Consider the following 21,403-nt stretch of genomic DNA (forward strand, 5'->3'; position numbering starts at 1 on the left):
AACTTCAACAACATACCGACTTGTTTTAAACAGGCCATTAATAAAAAAATTGCTAAATGCATACATAGAATTGACACAAAAAAGGGTGGTAGAGTATGTATATAGCAGTTTAGTCTGAGTGTTGGGGATATGCAGGACTCATATTCGATATACATGGAAACACTCATCTTGTACTTACACTGAGGTTTTTCCTTCTGCCTAGTATAACTCCAAATCTTTTATTAATAACCGTTGGTAAAAACAAGTACTCTGCACGGCTGGGTAAAAAAATCGTGGTCCACTGGATTACAGGACCACCAGATATTTGGGAAGTAGACCATTCGCAACAGAACAGTAATACTGACATAGTGGCATCGAAATGGGTGTACGGTTTACAATGTCCACCACCTAGAACTGTCCAGTCAGTGGTAGGCCTGTGGTCAGACCTTGCCTTGACTATAAGGCATTGTATCAATGAGAATTACTTGATTAGGTAAAATTATACTACTATACATATCATACTATATATTATAATTTAAAATTAAATGTTAACCAAATATTTAAAAATATAATTTTAGTAAGTAAAACATATTGGAGGCTTCATTTCAGTTCATGCAGTTTGGATGAAGTAACAGGGCTGCATTGTGGTGTTTTAGAAGCCCTGGTCTTGGTGACTGGCTGTAAAACACAACTGTGGTGTGTTAAGCTACCTTCACACAGGTTCACCAATTCACACATCCTCATTCTGAAACACTAAGACACTTTATGTTGAGTATACATTAGCGCAATGCCCTGCTGATTACACTGGTTACTGTAATAATGTAGCCAAACTAGCCAAAGCAAAATGTGTTTGATGATTAGCAACAGCTGGTTGACATGCACACAAAAAAAGTGTAAATGGGTCAAGTGTGCCGAGACCGGAGAAAACCCAGAGCTGAAAAGCTGCTGCCTTGTCTGAGAAAAAGTCACTTATAAATCTTAGGCCATAACCTCACAGTTTGCATTTAAAAAAAGGTTATTGATTGATTTAGAGGACAATTTGAAACACTGATCATTTACCTCAGAATCTTACTCTGAACAGAGTCCAACAAAGAACAGCTCAAGGACAACCACAACTTCAGATCTTAACATTAGCTAAATGACTCTGATTTAGCGCATGTAATTCACACACACACACAAAACAACAGATATGGTTGGTGAAAGATAACTATAATCTGAGAGGCACTGTTGATTTGTCTAAAACAGCAATAACTGACAACGGAATCATTCAGTGAGGTTAACTGGAATCACTTAGGGCGTACTCACACTAGGGTCTGTGATCCGGGCCCGGGCACGGTTCCCTGCCGAAGCATGGTTCGTTTGGCTAGTGTGATCGCTCCAACCGTGTTCGGGCCCGGCCCAGTTAACCGTGCTCGGGCCCACTTGAAGAGGTGGGCCAGGGCACGATTCGCGTGGCCTCGGGCACAGTTCGCTTCTAGTGTGAGCGCTATCCGGGCCCGGGCCCGCTTGGTGCCTCGTCTGATTGGTTCATTTCGCTGGAACTCAAACATGACGTCAGTGATGCAACGCTCACGTTAAACAGTCATGGCGGCAAATCAATTAGCAGACAATCGTTGTGTTAAATTATCGATAAATCTGTGCTTGCACCGTGTTTCTGCACTCCCAAACCGACTCCAATAATACAATAAAAAGAGAATTGGCAACGCCATAGTGTTGTGTGCGAGCCCGCTTTTTTTCCAAATAAAGTGGCGTGGTGATGACGTAAGCGTGCTCGGGCCGGCTTGAAGGCAGTGTGAGTGCAGGCCAGAGGGGGAGTGGGGAGGGGGGATAACCGGGCCCCAGCACGGAACCAGCAAACCGTGCCTAGTGTGAGTACACCCTTAGTTAAAGGGCTTTCAAATGGAGAAAAGACAGCAGCCGTCAATGCAATACAAATCAATTAAACAACTGCAATAATAGTGAAGTGGCAATTTTACTTTGGATTAACCTTAGATATCTTCTCCATTTTACAGCATTATTTGGATTTTATTATAAATAAATGAACATTAGTTACAAATGAGATCAAGTAAACACAGCTAGGTTAACTAGTAATTGACTAAAGACAATTATAAAAGGATACGGTTCATTCAGAGCAAGAGACAGTTGTTTCCATGGCTTGGACAGCATAGCATAAAATTTGACAATAAGATTACTATCCACTAGTAAGAGCTGTCCCAGATCCAATCACACAACTTATGGCAGACTCTTTGCTTCAAGGATCACTCAAGCAATTGTGATGTTAGCTGTGCAAATAGATCTTGAGTGTTGGGGACATAGATCATATGGTAATACTATGAAAACTACATACAAGCCAAGATAAAAAGCCCAGAAACTGCCACTGCAGGTGAGATCATATTTGCTAGCGTGTTTCAGATGCCTGAATGTAATGACAAGTTTCCAGGCCAGGCACTTTAAACAAAATAAATTCCTTAAAATAAAAGGCTTTTGGTTATAAAACTAGCTGCCATTAAACCGTTTACTGAATCTGCTATAATCAGGTGCCATTAGACAGGCGAGACTCTCGAAGAGACGTCTTGAGTACAGTTTTTATATTGCTGTTGAAGGCAAGTGCCTATGTGACCGAGCATCTGCTACAGTCGTCGCTGGACGGCGTGATACGTGCAGCTCGGACGGTCGCAGGGTCGCTACGGTGCACCTTGCTTTCACTGCTGGGGGCGAGGAGTGAAGTAATCATCAGTCCTGAATACAGGGGGAAGCTCTTGGCTCTGCTGTGGTGATCTTCTTGGACTGGCCGGTTTCTGAAGAGAAGAACAGTAACGGTCACTGACTCAGCCACAGACAAGAAGACCCAATCAAACCTGTAAAAGGCCAACCTAACAAACCCTGTGATGATACTGCCTATTTTAAATCATTATGTAGATTAATACTAGTGCTGTCAATTCCAGGTGCCGCGATTAAAAGCCCTCACCAGGATTTTGCTCAGGTTTCCTGGATTGTGTTGATTCCACTAATTTTACCTGGATTGCTAATTAGAAAATCTAGCAAGCTTGAGCAAAATCCTGGTGAGGACTTTTAATCGCGGCACCTGGAATTGACAGCACTAATTAATACAAATTGTATTAACATTGTATTTACATTGTACAAATTGTTTCGTTAAAGCCTTTTAAAGGCACTTTGGATAATGGCATGAATGGGCAACACCCGAGGGATGGGACAGCAACGTGGAGGGACTGAAGGTACAGCACTTTTTTTCTCAAGGACCATCTCTGTACAGACAATCCCAAATCCCCAGCGCTCAAATAACACCAGGAGTGCACATCCCGGAGAGTTCTACTTGTGGTACAAAAAAAGGCCATTTTGTGTGCAATGGCAAATGAGGTCTCCTCAACTCTAACACAATTCCAATACATTATCAAAGGGACATTAAAATAGTTCTTAAATCTTATTGGCACATTACAGCTGTTTCCAAGCAATTGCTGGAAGCAGACTGTAGCATTGCAGCCTTTAGTGTAATTTAACACACCTGATTCAGCTCATCGGCTAATAAGCCAGCCTTCATGTTTCATGAATCATGCATTTGCAGTCAGATGCCAGCCCACAGAGACACTGAGGAAAACTCACATCATTCATCGTTCAACTTCAGATGCTTTACTGATGACAGTCACTTACATTTAAAAATCCAGGGACGGTCATTGTTCGGAAAATCTTTTTGAAAGCACCAGGCAGGGTCTTAACCTCCCCTTCTGCTTGGATAACTTGCTCCTCCATGGCATTTACATTGGCTGCAACCATCTTGATGAAAGCCTTAAGAAATTATAGTTATAATAAATATATTTATGTACAGAGGCCACATTGTTTTTGTCAGGGGATCATATTGCAGTTATTATTTGTATTAATACCTCCAACTTATCGACTTTTCTGTAAATCTTCCTCATATCTTCAGACTTTTGGTGAATTTGAGGCAGGCTGATATTTACTATTTGAGAAGTGTCATTGCGAATCTGTTAAACAAGGAATACATCGTGAATGAGACAGTTTCCCTCCCTGGTCAGATAACACACTGCAAAAATTTCACAAGGTGTGAGGATGATAAATCCATAGTTAAATTAGAAGAAAACACTGCACGCTTTTGTTACAGTTCGTTTCATACCTCAGTACTAGACTCTGTATGAAGTTTTTAAATGTTATTTTTTTCAATTTTCATTCGTATCACTTTTAATAGCCTGTTAACCTGTGCCTCATACATCAAATTCCTGAAACATTTTGATAATCAGTAAATTGGCCATCTCTTTCATTCTGGAAGATATTCAGTGTTGTGTTACCAGCCTTCAACATGTAAAGCTATCAATTTTTAGCAACCTAAACTCATTAACCGCTATACCAAATGTAACTATTATTTTTTTAAGTTCACTTTTTTTGCTATTTAGAGAATTTTGTACAGATTAATTGAAAAAGAGTAAACAGTGCCACCTACAGGTGACAGAACACATGTGCAGTTTTGAGGTGGACTGAAAATAAATCAAGAATGTGCCGACTGCAGCCTTTCAGGGAACGTGTCATGTTGGTAAGGTCCATAATGTCGTTACCATGTCCAGCATCCCCACGAACTCGTCCACACGAGTGAGCATTTCTTCTAGACTCTTCTCCAGACACACCACCTGTAAAAGGACCATAGTGAGGACTCACTGGACGCCACGGCTCCATTTCCTATCACCTCTCGGCGGAACCATCTCACCTCCTCGCTTGCGTTGGCGCAGATGTAGGAGGAGTAGCTCGCTGCGGTGCGCCGGACCAGCTCGTCGTCCTGTTCTTGGACCGTGTGCGGTTCTTCTGCACCCGGGGCGGGACCGAAACTGGGGCTGTGGGAGACGGTGCCGCTGCTGAGAGCCTCGCTCAGCGCCGACAGGCTGCTGCCGCTCTGGGACGCCACACCGCTGTCTCGGCTCACCTCCGCACTCGACTCCTCCAGCGGCGACAGAACCGCCGCCCTGTCGAACCGGTGGTCCATTTGGGCACCCGCTGCAGTTTGGTGGGTTTATTTGGCGCGGAGGGTCTCCTGGTTGTCCTGGGCTGGAATGTTTTCCTCCCTCGTCACGTGACGTGGAGGAAAGCGGTACGGGTCTCCGTGAGGCTCAAACGTAACCGCGCGTTTTTGTTTGGGTTGTGGGTGACGGAGGAAGATCTTTGTTTTGCCGTTATTGCTTTCGATTTTAATTTATATTTCTATAAATTATTCAGTCAGAAATCACAAGTTTTGAGGGATAATCATTAGTATGTCTGAAGTAGAGAGACATACCAAAGAAAGTGGTTGTAGTTGCAGACACATAATATAATCTCTTTGACCTTATTAGGAGGGCAAGACCGTTTGTGGTACTGATGGTGCTGATCATAGATCAATGGTGCTGATGATGGCTACTGAAACTAGCCCCTGCAATTGTGAGACAAGATGCCCTCAGCAGACAATTTTTAAAAAGAGACACATACAATCTATCAGGCAAGCAAGCACCTATACAGGAAGGGTTTTTTTCTCTATAGAAAGGACCCATTTAAAGTTAATAAGCTTTTGTCACAATTATTGTGTTATAGTGAACTTTGGGTTAATTTAACAAAGAAAACTAAAAACTAAAAGTGCATATTAAAACATTAACAAATCCAAAGGAACACTATACCTAACCATGAAGAGGCAAACAAAGTGTTACTCCCTTGTTACATTGGCTCCCTGTGTCACAAAGGATACCGTTTAAGATACTACTTACATTTAAGGCCCCCCATAATCTCTCCTCTGCCTATCTTACTGATCTTCTTCAGATCTATACTTCGTTTTGTCTCTGCGGTCTTCCTCGGCTGGCCTTTAATCGTCATCAGGCATCAATCTTAGCACAGTTGGTGCTAGAGCTTTTCCTATGCTGCACCTAAAGTATTCCATTGTAGAATTCAAAACTGCTCTTAAGACACATCTTTTTAAACTGTTTTACTCACTATAACTGTTTTATCTTGTCTTATCTGATTTTATTTCTTGTGTTCTATATTTCTGTATGTTTAATGAATCTCTGTAATGTAAGGAGACCTTGAGTGTTTTGAAAGGCACTAATAAATAAAATGTATTATGTTTTGTATATTCTTAGTTACTACAGTATTTTAATCTGAGAATGCAACAAATTACAACTGCTTATCAGTATGGCTGTAGGGACTCACTGGAGGTCAAATACACATGGTTATACATATGCAAATATTTACCACAAACATCAACACTTTCTTGCGTTTAACACCCTACAGTTCATAACTAGCTTAGGTCCCAGCATATAATGTATTTTATACCTGCACATTGATGCTATGGAAGAGTTAGCCTTGTTAGCTCATCATTATGGTGGTGTGTGTACCAGCAATGGCACCGTGACCCAGAGGCATCCTGGGAAACCTATGGCTACGGAACGGCTCATTGGCCTGGAAGGAGGTAACCCCCGACTACAGCCCGACATGGAAAACACTTGTTGAGATGCTCAGCACCACCTACCCAGGACACTTCGGCCGATCCAGAGGCTTAAAAACGCAGCGCTGAACAGCGTTTGTGAGATTCAGATGAGTCTGAATCAAACAATAGAAGTAAACTCCAAGTTAGCTCCATGTTGGTGTGTTAACCCAGATACTTCATAGTGCAACCACAAGGAGCCCAACAGTGTTTCATAAACACTGGGGACCTCTTGACCCCTTAGTGGAGGTCCCAGTGTGTGAGAGCATGAATAAAAGCAGATTTATTTATTTTTTGTTCCAGTTAGTTAAACAGGCTAATGCATCAGTTCATATCCTTTTATTTAAACCTAAAATTGGTGTACAATGAAAATCAACAGCAAAAAAAATTAAACCAGGACAAATGTTTAAACTTCAGAAATACTGTACAATAAATATCAATTTGCCTTGATCTGAGGTGGTTCCATGTTGATAATCTCAGTAAATGAATAAATCCAAAAGTGACCAGCAGATGGCGACTAACAGACAGAACTGTAATGCCAGCCACTGAGGCATCCATCTGTATTGCTTGGCTTGTATTGTGCCCGGTCCAAAGTGCTGCTGAACCACAGCAGTGTAGTGTGGGTGAGATGTGCCAGAAGGGGGAGGGATTAAAGGCACAAATGGCGAGGGGTTATTTGGTCAAACAAACGCGGGTTGAACTGAAGTTCTGACCCACAGGCCATACACCTTTGGGTGGGGGGGGGGGGGGGAAACCCTCCAGAAACAGAAAAGAAAACCAGAAAAACAGAACATATGGTCATGGTACATACAAGCACAGTTAACTTACAAGGGTTATCTTAACCAAACACTGATTTGTGCCCTCATGATTATTCCCAATTCCAAAAAGCCACCAGAGGATCCAGGAATCAAGTGCTGACTACTTTAACTGTGAACGACCTTAAGGAGTGTAAGCACCTGTGAGCTGAAGCTCCGTGCACTCCGCACACGGAGAGTTTAAAGCTATACGCTGAGAGCCAGGGCAGCCCCAGATACAGCCTGTGACCAGCTGTGTGGACCAGAGTGGGCCCAGAGTTGGGAGTTAATTAGTACTGACCTGACAGAATGTCTTTGTGTGTGTGTGTACGTGCATTGTGGGGCTTGAAGACAAAACCACTGGTTACTTGGAGTTAGACAGCATCACAAGAAGAACAGTGTATGACATGCCTGTTTCACTGCTGTATCAAGGCATCTGATATAGCAGCAGGGAGGGGGGGGGGGGGGGAGACATTGTCAATACATGTGAGAGAGCACAGGACAAACCTTAAAAACACAATTACTGGACTCAAAACATGATTCCTCGATCCACGTGTTCTCCTATGTGACATTGCAAGTTATAATACTCAAATGTTTTAAGAATGAAGGATTTTCTGCAGGAATGGGGTATAGAGCATGAAACATACAGTAGACATTTCTGTCATTTCAAAGGAATAATAGCAAAATACTGTACAGCTTCAAACTTTGGTGATATCAAACTCAGGATATACAAATTGTAAGCCAACATAATACATTAGTATAAGTCTAGTTCCCTCACACACAGAATTCCAGTGCTGACTCCGAATCACTCATGGTAGTGGCACATGTGATCAGTTATATACTGCAACTTGAATTATTATTTAAAACAAATACACAGGTCAAAACCTCATTTCTGGTCCAAAGAGACATTTAGAAAACATCATTTAAAATGATCACTAATGGAAAACCTGATATATATATAAAAAAACAAACAAACAAACAAACATTTGTGTTAAATTAGTGGCTCGGCCTAAAGGAGAAATCAAATCAAAACACAAACAAAACATGTACCACACTGTTTCCCATGAATCCCCAACAGATAAGACACGGCAGTGTACATAAAGCAAACATGACTTAAGAACAGAGTGTCATCTCAAGACAGTGTGTCTTAAATTAGTCATTTTACAAAACCTTTTAAGAAAGTAGTGTGATGCTCAAGTCTTGTCGTCCCAGGCTGTGCAATAAAGTCTCTGGGTCATGTGTGTGTGTGTGTTTTAAGGAGATTTAAGAGTTGCACCATTTTGAGTGCGTGTTATAGGGTAATGACCATGCCATCCTCCTCCACGCCCCCAGGGGGCAGCACCAGGCTGTGGCGGGGGCCTGTTCTTAGGCTGCTCAGGATTTTATGCAGGCTGCCGTTGCTGTCCCTGCCTGTGAGGTTGCTGGTGTGCTGGGGCGGCTGTAGGTTCAGGTCTCTGTGCAGTCGGTAGCTCAGACTGCCGTGGGCGGTGCCGTTCAGGCTGGCCTGCGAATGGAAGGAGGCCGTGGACACGACGGACGGGGGCCGGCTCTGGGGCCTGCTGGGCGGGGCGGGGCTGGGCGGGGCTACCGAGGGCGGAGCCGGCTGACCCTGCGAGCGACGGGACGGGCGACCCACGCTGCTCTCGATGACGATGTCGGACTCCTCGTCGCTGTCCAGGTCGTCGTGGGCGTAGCCGTGGGCGACGGCGGGGGAGGCGGCCGCGCCGGCGGGGGGCGGAGCCGCGATGGCGGGACAGCCCCCCGACCCGCTGCTGTCGGACGAGCGCCCCGAGCTGCCGGAGACGCGGCTGCTTCTCACCACGTTGTTGCGCTGGTTGACGGGCTTCACCGTCACTATCAGGTTGTGGCTGTTGGCGATCATCATGTCCGTCACCTGGTCCAGGGTTTTGCCCGTCACCTCGATGCCGTTCACCTCCAGCACCTCGTCGTTGACCGCCAGCAGCCCCGTGCCCTCCGCCAGGCCGCCGGGCACCAGGCGCGAGATGAAGATGCCCGGCACCTTCTCCAGGCCGTGGGGCGTGACGCGCACGCTGGTGCCGTCGCGGATGTAGAAGCCCAGGGGCTTGTCCGAGCCGTGGCGGTACAGGCGCACCCGCCGGTGGGACTCGGGCAGGATGTCCACGTCGATTATGGAGGACACGGGGCGGAAATCCTGCGGCAGGCCGATGCGGATGTGTGGCCGCTTCCTGTTTACGTCGTTGCGAAGAGTGACCACTGCCTTCTTCTTCCGGGTCAGGGTGTTTGTGCCGAAATTGCTGTAGTCAACCTCCTCTGCGAGAAAGAGGAGCAAGGAGAAGATCAGGTCACACACACACACACACACACACACACACACACACACACACACACACACACACACACACACACACACACACACACACACACACACACTAACTAGTGTGTCATTCTTAAAATTTAATAATGATACACATTTCCTGATAAAATACTGATTGCAACAGTAATTCCACATCTTACTAATGCCTTTATGATTGTTCTTGGGAATTTCAGCGGTAGACGGCTGGGGCCTCTACTGCAAATCTCCCTACCCGACCTCCGCTTAAAACCAACAGAAATGTAATCAGACAACAATTACAAGATGGCGATTCTTTCTAGCTGCAAAAAATATCTATGGCCGCAGTTAGCTGAAGTTGCCCTATTCTCCAGCTTATTCACATTTTCCAGTCCACCTTAAATCTCAGCAGGCCAACAGCAAAGTCAGCAGCTTCTCAGCTCCTTCGTGCGGTTTGAATATACTAAAGCCGCAGGGTCGTTAGCCTCATGAATTTCGAGGAGAGTGCTTTACTTGTTGGGTATTCTCTCTCCTCTGCTCTGGGTTTCTGTCATGTTTCTGCTACTCTTTCTTTCCCTCAGCCTGAATCACCTTTACGTCAAGGCTAATGGTTTAAATAGTCGAATCATTGTTGGTCACGGAGCCACAGTGGTAAACTTATTTAAATGTTCTCACCAGAAGGCAGATAACCGAGTGTGGGGGGAGCAGGTTATCAAAACTACAAGTTATCACATGTGTGTTACTACATGGATATCTGCATTTGTATTTAAGACATTTTATTCATTTAATTTGCAAGTTTTAATTGTTGATGTGAAGAAAACACTACAGTTAAACTCTACAAGCTGCAGATAAACTCAAACTGGTCCGCATATGGTGGTCGTCACATGACCCACGACGCTGCAAAGCACTGCTGCACCTCGCTACTCCTGGGAAACTCCACCCAACTCCGCCCAGAACCACGCCTCCCTGCTCCACCCGACTCCGCCCAGCACCACGCCTCCCTGCTCCACCCGACTCCGCCCAGCACCACGCCTCCCTGCTCCACCCGACTCCGCCCAGCACCATGCCTCCCTGCTCCACCCTACTCCGCCCAGCCCTGCTACAGGTGGTCGTGACCACTCAAGGTGGAGCCCAGCACAAACCCGGCTATGCCTACCGCCCAGTGAGAGAACTTCCCAGCAGGGTCTCCACTGTTCACAGCCACCTACTGTTCCAACACTCGGGGATATATATTTTAACAATGCTAGTGCAAGGCGTCTGAATGTGATCAAAGTCCTTCGGTTATTCTTAGTCTGGGGGCGGCATGCTTATTTTGATTGAGTCCAGACAGACTTTTATTATGCCATGGAATTTCAGCCGCAAGTGTAAGTGGCGTGATGGGAAACACATTGGAGTGTTCCCCTCTCTCTCTGGCCCTCGTTAGGGACGCGCGGCACCCGCCGGCCCTCCACCCTCGCTCGGGTTTGGTTCCGGAGAAAATAGGAGGGCCTCACGTGTTGCGCCTGTCCGGAGGTCCAAGAAACTCCAGCGCCGCTACAAGGTTTTCGGGAGAAATAACAGAACTCGGGCTCTGGGGATGAAGCCGGCAGGTCTGGCTACAGAACCGCAGGATGGGCCGGTGGAGCTACTGTTTACGTGCCGAGCACAGGCAGGCCGGCTAGATTAGACGGCTGGAGCGGTCCACACGGCACTGAGGCTTAATGGCAGAACAAACACACTGATCTGGTCCGCCGGGCATTTGCAAACTTGGCGTGTGCTGTGGCCCAGTGCTGGCCGGGCAGAACAAAATCTGCAGGTTCTTAAAAAAAAGTGGGAGGAGGGTACAATAACCCGGGGGGGGGGGGGGGGGGGGGGGGGGGGTTCTCCAAAGCCAATCATCAGGCTCGAATTAAAATGAATTCTCAAATCACCGACAGAATTTGGAAAAATGCCAAAGTGAAATGGCAGGAAAATAATGATAATCGGTATACTTAGAAAATGATATTTAAATCAAGATGCATCAGAGCAAACGGCCAATTTCAACAGCCCCAGACAACCAAAGAGTCTTCACAATCGCATCGGACAAACCCAGATTTAGTACAGCAAACGAAAGGCAGGGGGCAAGGCAAACGGTGTCATCTGCCTGGCCGCGATGTGCAAACAGAAGACGGACATCAATCATCGTGCTTCAATGAGCATCGCACACCACGGTCGGCACTCACACAATGTGAGATTCAAAAGACCCAGTGAAGAGACCATCCTCTTCACATGGTGCCTGGCACCCGACGCAGTCACCTGACTCGGCTTAGTCTGGTGGAGGGGGGCGGTGGGGTTGGAGGTCAGGGGTCGGGGGGGGGGGGGGGGGGGGTGGAAGTACAAAGCAGGGAGGGATATAGCCCCGCATTCCAGGACTGGAGCGCCGAGGTCTGTCACTGCAGTGCAGAAGGGAGGCTGGGTGAAGTTAGGAGGTGTAGGAACCTTCAGCTTCGATGGTTCACACCAGGTTTCAAAGAGCTGCTCGGCCGACGTGTCAGCTGGGTTCTGCTCTGGCCTTCCCTCCGGGGTTGGGTTAATTGGACCGGCTGAGTGGTGGGGATGGGAAGTTGGGTGGATGTTGGGGAGTTGGGTCTTCTGTGGGGACTTTCAGCTCCTCCCACCCCTCATTAACTTCCACAGAGAAAAAGTCCCTTTCAGGTTCTACACAATCTTGACTAAGGGTCATATAAAAGTGATTCTAAAGGTCTTAACAGCCGGTCATTAGGGTGCACAGTAAGGTTTAGTTATACCGATTTCCCCATTTACTTCAACGGGAAACGAAAAGTCCTGCGGTGTCACACAAAAGCCGAGACGAAAACAACGCAATCCGAAATCTTCTGCGTCATTACCGATTAACATGACGGATGTGATGTTAAAACCCGGCAAGGGTTAAAACCCGTTTAAGGGGTCTGAGCGGGGCAGACAGACAGCAGGAATGCTAAGAGACAGGGCCTTGCATCAGCACAATGGCCAACAGTGCCTTCTCAAAGACAAACGGTGAGAGCTTCATTCGCACCACTGTCCCAAAAGCTTAATACATTCAGACATATTACACCACATGCCAAGATTATGCCATGTTAAAGTACTGTACATTCACCTTGATATTAGGGAGAAAGAAAAGCAGATAACGATCGTGAGGTGATTGGCCATCGGATTTTACAGCAGCCATTATTACCATAAATATACACGCATTAAATCCACAAATTACCTTTTCCAATACACCCTTTATTACAGCTCCAATCATTAAAGGTTTTGTGTCCCTAATAAAGTGGTCAGTGTATATACAGGTTCAGCATACACTGTAGAATTGCATGAAGAGTAGTGGTGGTGATGGACAGGTAGCTCGGCCAATCACGGGAAGTTAAAGAAAAGGGGCTGGGATTGTTTTTTTAAAGCAGATCTTCAGCCATATGTGTGAGAGTTCATGTGAGACTGAACTGAGTGTCCATGAGTGTTTAAAGGGAAACGCCCTCCAGTCCTCCCAGCTGCCCCTATCTGAGCTACACGGTGGAGAGGAAACTCCCCGCGACTCCACCCAGCCACATCCATCCCCAAAGCCGCCCTCCTCCACGTGACTCGGCTGTGTTTTGGGCTCTCTCGGACCCCCCGAGGTAAAGCGAGAAGATGGAGGCCCTCCTGCATAAATACAGTTAGTGCACGCTCAGCATTCAGCATCCCGAGGCCCACACACACACACACACACACACACACACACACACACACACACACACACACACACACACACACACACACACACACACACACACACACACACACACACACACACACACACACACACACACACACACACACACACACACACACACACAGGCCCTGTAGTACCAGCAGTGGCCCTCTCACATCTGGGATATGTTAAAGGTCTGCAGCGGAGGGTGGAGAACGTGCCAGCAGATCACACTCCCCTTTCACCTTCTTTCTTCTCCACACATCACACTCTGGCTACAGGTCATGGCAGCCTGTGTGTGTGTGTGTGTGTGTGTGTGTGTGTGTGTGTGTGTGTGTGTGTGTGTGTGTTTGTGTGTGTGTGTGTGTGTGTGTGTGTATAGTGGAGGTTCTGCTTTGAACATTCCTTCAAATGACCGTGTGTGTGTGTGTGTGTGTGTGTGTGTGTGTGTGGTGCTTTGAAAGAAAGTTAAACAGTAGAAAGAGTAGAAGCTTGAGTGCTCCATAATGCAGAATGGTGTGCGTGTGTTCAGTCTGATGGAGAATGGTGTGTGTGTGTGTGTGTGTGTGTGTGTGTGTGTGTGTGTGTGTGTGTGTGTGTGTGTGTGTGTGTGTTCAGTCTGATGGAGAATGGTGTTCAGAGCCCCGCCGGGCTTGTGCTCACACTGAACTCCACCCCCCACACGTTCTCTACACACAGCAGAGCTCGTCTCTCATTCCACTATGGGAGAACTGAACTGCCCACATTATAACAATCATTGTAAATGTGAGTAGGTCACATAAGCGGAGGTATCTACCATTTAATCAACCACTTCTGTACAGCAAACAGGCAAACCCTGGAAAAAGGGTGAAAAACAGAGTTATGCTAAAAGATACATTCTTTCAAAATCAAATGGATAATAACAGGAAATAACAGTCAAAATAATAACAGGACATCAAAAACACAAGTCAGACAGCGTTTTAGCTGCTTAACCTCATTTAAAATGTAGAGCATCCATTGGCTGGCCTGCTGAGAGACAGAGAGAGAGAATGAGAGAGAGAATGAGAGAGAGAGAGAGAGAGAGAGAGAGAGAGAGAGAGAGAGAGAGAGAGAGAGAGAGAGAGAGAGAGAGAGAGAGAGAGAGACTAGCTGCACAGAGAGGCATGCTCTGGTTATCACTGTGGCACCAGGTCTGTTGGCAGTAAAGCTGTGAAGTGTATTGTACATGTAGTTTTACTCTACCTGATCCTTGTCTTGGGCGTGATGGTTACTACAGCCCATCTTACTATATATGATACTGCCCAGCTTTCAAGACGTGCGAAATAGTTGATCCATTTACTGTTGATAGTTGATCCATTGATCTTGCTTTAAAAAACTGTATATGATCAATCATGTCTTGCATAAAAATTTGTTTATGCATCAATACCACATACACACATAAAATCTTCAACATGCCACATACTTTTGTAAACCTACAAATTATATTGTTATTGTAGGTAAACCATGTTTTGCACATGGTGTATTAAAATACTGTGGAAAGAAATTTGCTGCGAGTCTAAAACGACATCATGGTGGCCTATTTCTACAGACATCTCTGATCTCATCTGAAGGCGAACAGCCTGAAGGACTGTCCCAGGAAGAGACCGCAAACCTGCTCGCACACCAGAAAGGTGTCATGGAACACCAGTCCCGACGTTTGTATGTTGGAGCGTGGCAGCATTACAGTGGATATTGTTTATTGCATTACAGAATAAGAATGAGGGGTTGGAAACAGCTTCACATCTTTACCCACAACCTGACCCCTCAAAACCGCTCTGAGCCAGTCCAGACCTGCATCTAATCTCTCAGTGTCACGGCTGACACCAAGCAGGACCGGCACAGGGGGTGGGAGGGGGGTATTGGAGCTGTGGGGGGTGTGGGGGTATAAAGGTGTGCATAAAAATGTCTGTGCCCCAAGAGGTCCCCAAGACATTGATAACAAAGTCTTCAGTGGTTCATAAGTGCTTAAGTGCTTCATCTGGACTTAGCTGGTTCCTCTGTGGAAGCTCACTCCCTGACTACAGCCAGCAACAGCGCGCACTACGGCTCCGAAAAACAAGTGGATGTAGGTGGACTGAGGTTTAAAGCGCTGTAGCAACAGGATATGGCGGATTTAGACTTATAATTACAGCGCGACAGCGAAAAGCACACGGTATTATCCTCCATTACAAGCACACAATGCACAAAGAAAACGCAACAAACCAAAAAAAAAAAATCCTTGTTGTAACCAATCCTTAAAACCACGGCAAGAACTGCTTTCACTGCAGTCTTCCTGTCCTTTGGCTTCAGAGATGTGGATTACACTGTGGTTCGAGAGAGGAAACTACAGTCTTGTACATAAATAATGAGAAATTACAGCCCTCATGGCATGTTCACCTCCTCTGGATGAATCACCAGCTTCAGATTTGGTGTTTTTTTTCTTCTTCTGGGAAGCAGGAGTGTCCCTGTATTTAATTAAGACAGTAAGTTCACTGCCACAAAAATCACCACACCGTCGTGATATAAACAACTTATCAATAGGCTTTCTGTGTTGTTGCTATGCCTCTCCGACTGCACAGCCACGGTATATAGCGCGTAGGTGTACTGTAATGCCAAACGGTGTTGGGTGACGGCTCTGTTTCTCGTGCGGTGTTGTCTGGTTGCCTAAACATGCCAACCTTTTAAGTATCTGTGAGAGGAGGATGGTGATATCTCTGTGGCGGAGAAAAGTGAACGGCGTGTGAAAGCACCTTCGGTGTGAGGCGGAGGACGGAGAGAGTCCACACGGGGCGGTCGTGTCCCATCTACAGGAGCCGGTGCTGAGCAGCACACCCGCTCCTGGGAACGCACCCCCGGGGCCCAGGCAAGCAGAGGCCGGTTCCTCACACCTGGCCTACACACACTTACACACACGTACACACACCCAGTTTACGAAAAATACTTCCTGATTGTGTGTGTCGAGTCAAATGTGTCGGATTCGTCACTTCTGCATTGCACCGCTGCTCATGTTTGATATCTCCCCACACACACACACAATGGTGCACCTGCAGACACACACACACACTCCTACACACACGTAGAAGCCTTAAACTAAAGAGCACTGCTCAAACACATGCCTTTATTCCAGCTCTCTACCATAATGACTACCTAATCCACGTAGTAATCTCCCAGCACAGGTTCGGATCATGCAAGGCTCTGATCTGAATCCTGACAAACCGTGATCTTCACTGCAAACGTCAGAGCCATTACGCTTATGAGCAACAGCGGGCCAAGTCTGATCTTTCCCAGCACGCTGCCTGCAGGTCTCCAGACTGCATATTTTGGGTTGGACCCCCCCCCCCCCCCCCCTCCACCCCTCCTCCTCGTCTGTGCTAGGCTCAGGCGGAGAACTCGAGAGCGGGGCCGTCTGGCTGCTGGCCCGCATGCTTGTGGGTAAAGGCCTGTCTCTGCTCGGTCTGTCTCTCTGCGCTTCACGCTAAATATGCAGTTGCCGTTTTTAAAGACGGCCAGTTGCAGTCAAACCCTGTAAACAAAATTATACAAAAACACGGGGGGGGGGGGGGGGGGCTGTGCAGGAATGTATAAGGTATTTTTAGTGCAAAAATGAAAAACAAAAGAAAAAAGTTCTGGTTTTAAGGACAAATTATATTGTTTTGGTGCCCTTTAGAGATTTCACTTACTGACTGAATGGCGTTGACAGGGGCTTTTAAACTAGCACGTCTCTCTCTGCTGCTGTCAGCAGATGTGGTTTGACAAATGGCACATTCAAGTCCCGATGAAAGAGGGTTTAACAAGTTACCTCCGGCCAATCCGAGTCCGCGGTTTTAGTTTAATTAGGCCGACGCTGAAAAACTTGCAAAGCCACAACACATTGAGGGTCTTCTAGTTGTTTTAACAGGTCTTTGACCTGTAAATACTCCATTGACTGAGCAGAGCTGTCCTATTCAAACATCCTCTATGGCACTATGGACGCTGCTGGCGTCCTGTCTGAGGAGGGCCCAGAACACACTGCTGACAGGACGGGGGCTGGACCCTGTCCCCCCAGGTGAGCACGAGGGACGGGGGTGTTGGCTGGGATTCAGCCTGCGGTGGGGATTAAAGGAGGGGTCTCCTACTGCAGCGATGAGAGTGATTTCTGATCCTCTGCACTCACAGGGTACGAGCCTCACGCAGCAGTCTGCCCACATGACCGGTGTGTTCTAACCACCATTTCTTACGTCAACAACTCCAGTGCTATTTTTTAACAAATATTTTTGTGCTGTAAATGCCAGGGTAAATTTAACATCTAACTGAATGGAAAATGTATATATTTTTCTATCTGACGAGCAGCGTAATCCACACACGCGCACAAGCATACACACACACGTGTTTATGCACCCAACAAAATGAGTCTGAGAAGGAGTGTAATGAGTGTGAACCCGTGACTAAGGCAAAAGACGTAGCATACACTCCCAAGACCTCAACAAAAGTAACACGCCCAATACAGTTTACTAACTGTAAGGGCAGATTATGCACGTGAAAGATAAACGTAAAGTCATTTAAAAACTCCATAAAAAAGAAACGCGTGGATCGATCGTGACGGCGTAGACGCCCCACGCAACTGGAGGGAAACGTGGCCTGAAGCCAGCAGACACGCCGTGCTGCAAACCCGACACGGCGTTTCACTAGTTCGCACGTCAGCTCACGTGACCCAAGAGGTCGAGAGACAGAGAGGAGCCCGAGGCCGGGTCTCCGCACTACCATCTTTCTCAGTCAGTCTCGCTCCAGCGGAGAATGAGACAGCAGCCGTTTCTCGGGGGGGTTGGGAGTAAACAGCAGCAACTGGAGGGGCGGGGCATGTATGTATTCCTGGTTGGGAATCTATAGTCATTTGGGTCTGTAAACAACAACAAAAACAACTCCAGAGGGGGCAGAGCAATATGTATGCCTGGTTGGGAATGTACAGATAGACGTTTCAGTCTGTAAACAACAATAAAAACAACTCTGCCCCTCCTCAAACGACTCTCTGGTCGCCGCTGACAGTAAGTGCTGGTTAGAAGGCGCTGCCGGAGCCGGGCGGGCTCTGAGCCGGCCCGCTCGTTGGCTGGTGGGCTACGCCCTCGCTGTGCTACGCCTCGCTGCGCTGGGTGTGGGGCGCTGGCCCAGGGTGTGCGGGGCTCCGCAGTGCAGCTGTGAGGACGACAAGCGTAGCCTCCACTGTAATTAAGGTCTCCTAAAATAGGAGGAGGCTAGAGAGCAGTGTGGCTGATGCCACGCCACGCGGGTGACTCGTTCAGGGGAGGGGGCACAGGGAACTAAGGATGAGTGTAAAGGGAAGACTGCTGGAACATTCTTCATCACAAAGTGTCATTACGTCAAAAACTGTTTCTATTGAAAAGCTACGGATGTAAAGACTAATCAATCAATCAATCTCATAACCCCCCAGTACCACAAAACAACCACAGAGCACATACCGATAGTGAAGAATACCACAAAAAAATGGACACCAACCAAGAGAACAAGGTGGTCTGGACCAAGTGTTATGTAACTCTCACACACAACTGATCCAAGCCATTAATAAGTCAGTACTGGTGTACTGGGAGGTGGGCCGCAGCAAAAAATGTGAACGGTCTGGTGGGTCCCGTGGACTGGGTTGAGAAAACACTCGTCCAAAACAACCTCCCCCAGTCACACCGGGTCTGAAAAGGTAAGAATGTAGATTGCGGGTGGATCCTCTGTGAGAAGGAGGAGAGGAACACGGAGAGGAACACATACATCCACCACAGGGCAGGTAAGCAGGACACGTGCTCGGTGAAGCTACAGAGCTTTACTCTGCGTGCTGTCTAGACCACATACAGGAGCGCAGTGCATGCTGGGACAACGAGGTGAAACAACATCTGAGGGCAACTCTGCTGTTGTGGAGACAAACCACGTCTTTAGCACAGAGGTTGGTTCCAGGGTGTGAAGAGGAGGGAGGGAGGAGAGAGAGAGAGAGAGGGAGGGAGGAGGGAGAAAGACATGGAAAGACAGATGAAGGGAGTCAATGTGAGAGGACCTGTGCCCAAATGCCAAAAGAAGAAAAAGAAGGAGTAATGCTCCTGATCTCTAAAAAGAAGGAGGAATGCTCCTGATCTCTAAAAAGAAGGAGGAATGCTCCTGATCTCTAAAAAGAAGGAGGAATGCTCCTGATCTCTAAAAGAAGGATTCTTAGAATTCTTGCCACGCTTGAGGCAGTCAGAAAGTTCACTTTTAATCACAAGATTAAACAAAAGGTGGCCACAGGTCACAACTGAGTGTAAACGTCAAATTATTAAAGCTAATTAAATCAACAATCAAAGTAATAGTAAAACTTCAAAACATTGAAGAATTAAACAATTCTAAAACACACCTAATTTCATGAGAAATACATGTTAACAACTTTCTTCCCCCAGATACTGAAAAGCTATGAATTCCTCCAAAATGGCACCTGTAATCCCAGCCAAACGAGTCTGTACTCGTCTTCTCAGCTCAGGATCAAAGCGGGCGCCCTGAGCGGCCCGGGAGGCTGGAGTGCGCTGGCTGGGGCCCTCACGGCGGTGCCCGGCCTTGCCCGCCCCGGCAGCGCTAATTACCCTGGAACCGGAGCGAGCAGTCAGGGCACCTGACCAGCTCTGCCAGCTCAGTCACGCTCGGGCTGCAGCCGCACCGCCGTCTCCCACAATGCACCTGGGCCGCGACACGCCCTGTGACGCGTCTGCGCCGTCCCCCGCGGGCCTGCGGAAGCTTCCGTGTGGCTGGGAGCAAAGTCGTGGGTGGAGGGAACCGAGCCTCCAGACAAGAGGTGGTGCTGGCCGTTCCGTCCTTAGGGATCTGGACTGGGCTTGGTGACGGACCACAGGCTGGCTTGGGTTTGGTTTTGTGGTTGGGTAAAGCGATGTGGAGTTAAACGGTGGAACCGGGCCGCACGCGATGACGGGACCCTCCCCCTCAGGGCGGGCGATTAAAAACATCAGAGTCATCAATCAAATCTTTAGACTTGACTAAACACAGGTCTGGTGCAGCAGCTATTAATTTAACCCTGGTGCGAACTGTAAACCTGAAACCATAAAGATGTGAGGAGTGTGTGTGTGTGTGAGGTAAAAGGTGAGTAAAGGGAAACGGTGCTGTGAGTTGTGTAGTGGGAATGTACAAGAGAGAAAACCGCGAGGACTCAACCAGGGAGGAGTCCCAGTGGACATGGAGCACGGGACTTTTACACGTCTCATCCACCCCCCACCACACAGAGCGGAGGAAGCGGGGTCGTGAACAACAGGAGCACCGACGAGGGTAACGCAAACCAAACGCAGGAGGCAGCCTGAGCCCTGGGCCTCGTGGCGCTCAGAGAAGTGGAAAAATGTAGGGGTGACGTGTTGGAGCCAATCACTTCCACCTGCAGGACATGTGGCTTCCACACAACACCCTCCCTCCGCCTCTCCCTGGTCAAAACCTTCCACTGTTTTACAACATCTTTTTACTGACTGGACCACACACAACACACACACACACACACACACACACACACACTTTACAGCAGCCCCACTGCCAGCATGGCACAAGAACAAAGCCAGGACCAAGCAACACTGCAGGCGGAGCTATTTACAGCCAAGCCCCGCCCACTACGGGCAGATAAACCAACAGCTAAAAGCAAATTGCTCAAGTCGGTGACTGTAGCGCACATCAGGTTAAACATCTTACAAACATACACGCGAAACCCTGAGGACACTGCCAGACAGACTTGGGTCCGAGAGCCGAGACAACCGCCAGTGTATCTCGCTTCCCTGCGCTGACGTCATCCAGACATCCACGATGCTAACCTGATTAGCGCGGCGTCCAGGCGTGCGGCCTAGCGCGGCCTGCGTGCCCGAGTGTGTGTGGAAGTACTGCTTATCCAGAAGAATGACAAAACAACGGAGGAGGAGGAGGAGGGGGGAGAGCGGGAGCACCCAGGGGATCGCTACTTTCGCTCGGAAGAGAGGGAGGAAAAGAGGAAAAGAATAACTACTGGAGGCAGGAAAGACGAGCGACAGATGTTTTTCTTTCTCTTTAAAAAGGTCATTATGAATAACATGTGGTGGCGTTTTGTATGAAGAAAAAAAAGGGGGGAAAAAACAGAAAAAATCCCACAGCCTTGGGCCCTCGCTGGCAGACAGAAAGGG

General features: G+C 47.5%; 2 protein-coding genes across 2 annotated transcripts in view; both read right to left on the minus strand.

The window, feature by feature from the left end:
- Window positions 1-1,932: 1,932 nt before the first annotated feature.
- bloc1s4 (biogenesis of lysosomal organelles complex-1, subunit 4, cappuccino) lies at window positions 1,933-5,107 on the minus strand. The gene is made up of 5 exons (XM_076995365.1): window positions 4,715-5,107; window positions 4,566-4,637; window positions 3,879-3,980; window positions 3,649-3,783; window positions 1,933-2,777 (listed from the first exon to the last, which is right to left on the minus strand). Exons 1-5 carry the CDS (start codon window positions 4,985-4,987, stop codon window positions 2,682-2,684), a joined length of 678 nt encoding a protein of 225 aa, XP_076851480.1. The 5' UTR covers window positions 4,988-5,107; the 3' UTR covers window positions 1,933-2,681.
- A 1,665-nt stretch (window positions 5,108-6,772) lies between these two features.
- The window catches only part of pard6gb (par-6 family cell polarity regulator gamma b), a 23,227-nt gene continuing 8,596 nt past the window's right edge, over window positions 6,773-21,403 (minus strand). The window contains exon 3 of the mRNA XM_076995357.1: window positions 6,773-9,534. Within this exon, the coding sequence (XP_076851472.1) occupies window positions 8,534-9,534 (1,001 nt within the window). The 3' untranslated portion in view covers window positions 6,773-8,533. The remainder of the gene's footprint in view (window positions 9,535-21,403) is intronic.

Source organism: Brachyhypopomus gauderio, unplaced genomic scaffold (assembly GCF_052324685.1).
Source record: "Brachyhypopomus gauderio isolate BG-103 unplaced genomic scaffold, BGAUD_0.2 sc197, whole genome shotgun sequence".
NCBI lineage: Eukaryota > Metazoa > Chordata > Actinopteri > Gymnotiformes > Hypopomidae > Brachyhypopomus > Brachyhypopomus gauderio.

What these genes read in the sequence shown, in the direction of transcription:
- bloc1s4 (XM_076995365.1), bottom strand. Translation starts at nt 4,987, where the DNA reads ATGGACCACCGGTTCGACAGGGCGGCGGTTCTGTCGCCGCTGGAGGAG. An exon ending in GCGCCAACGCAAGCGAGGAG is followed by an intron (nt 4,638 to 4,714) that starts GTGAGATGGTTC and finishes GTCCTTTTACAG; the next exon opens with GTGGTGTGTCTGGAGAAGAG. An exon ending in TCGTGGGGATGCTGGACATG is followed by an intron (nt 3,981 to 4,565) that starts GTAACGACATTA and finishes CTTGTTTAACAG; the next exon opens with ATTCGCAATGACACTTCTCA.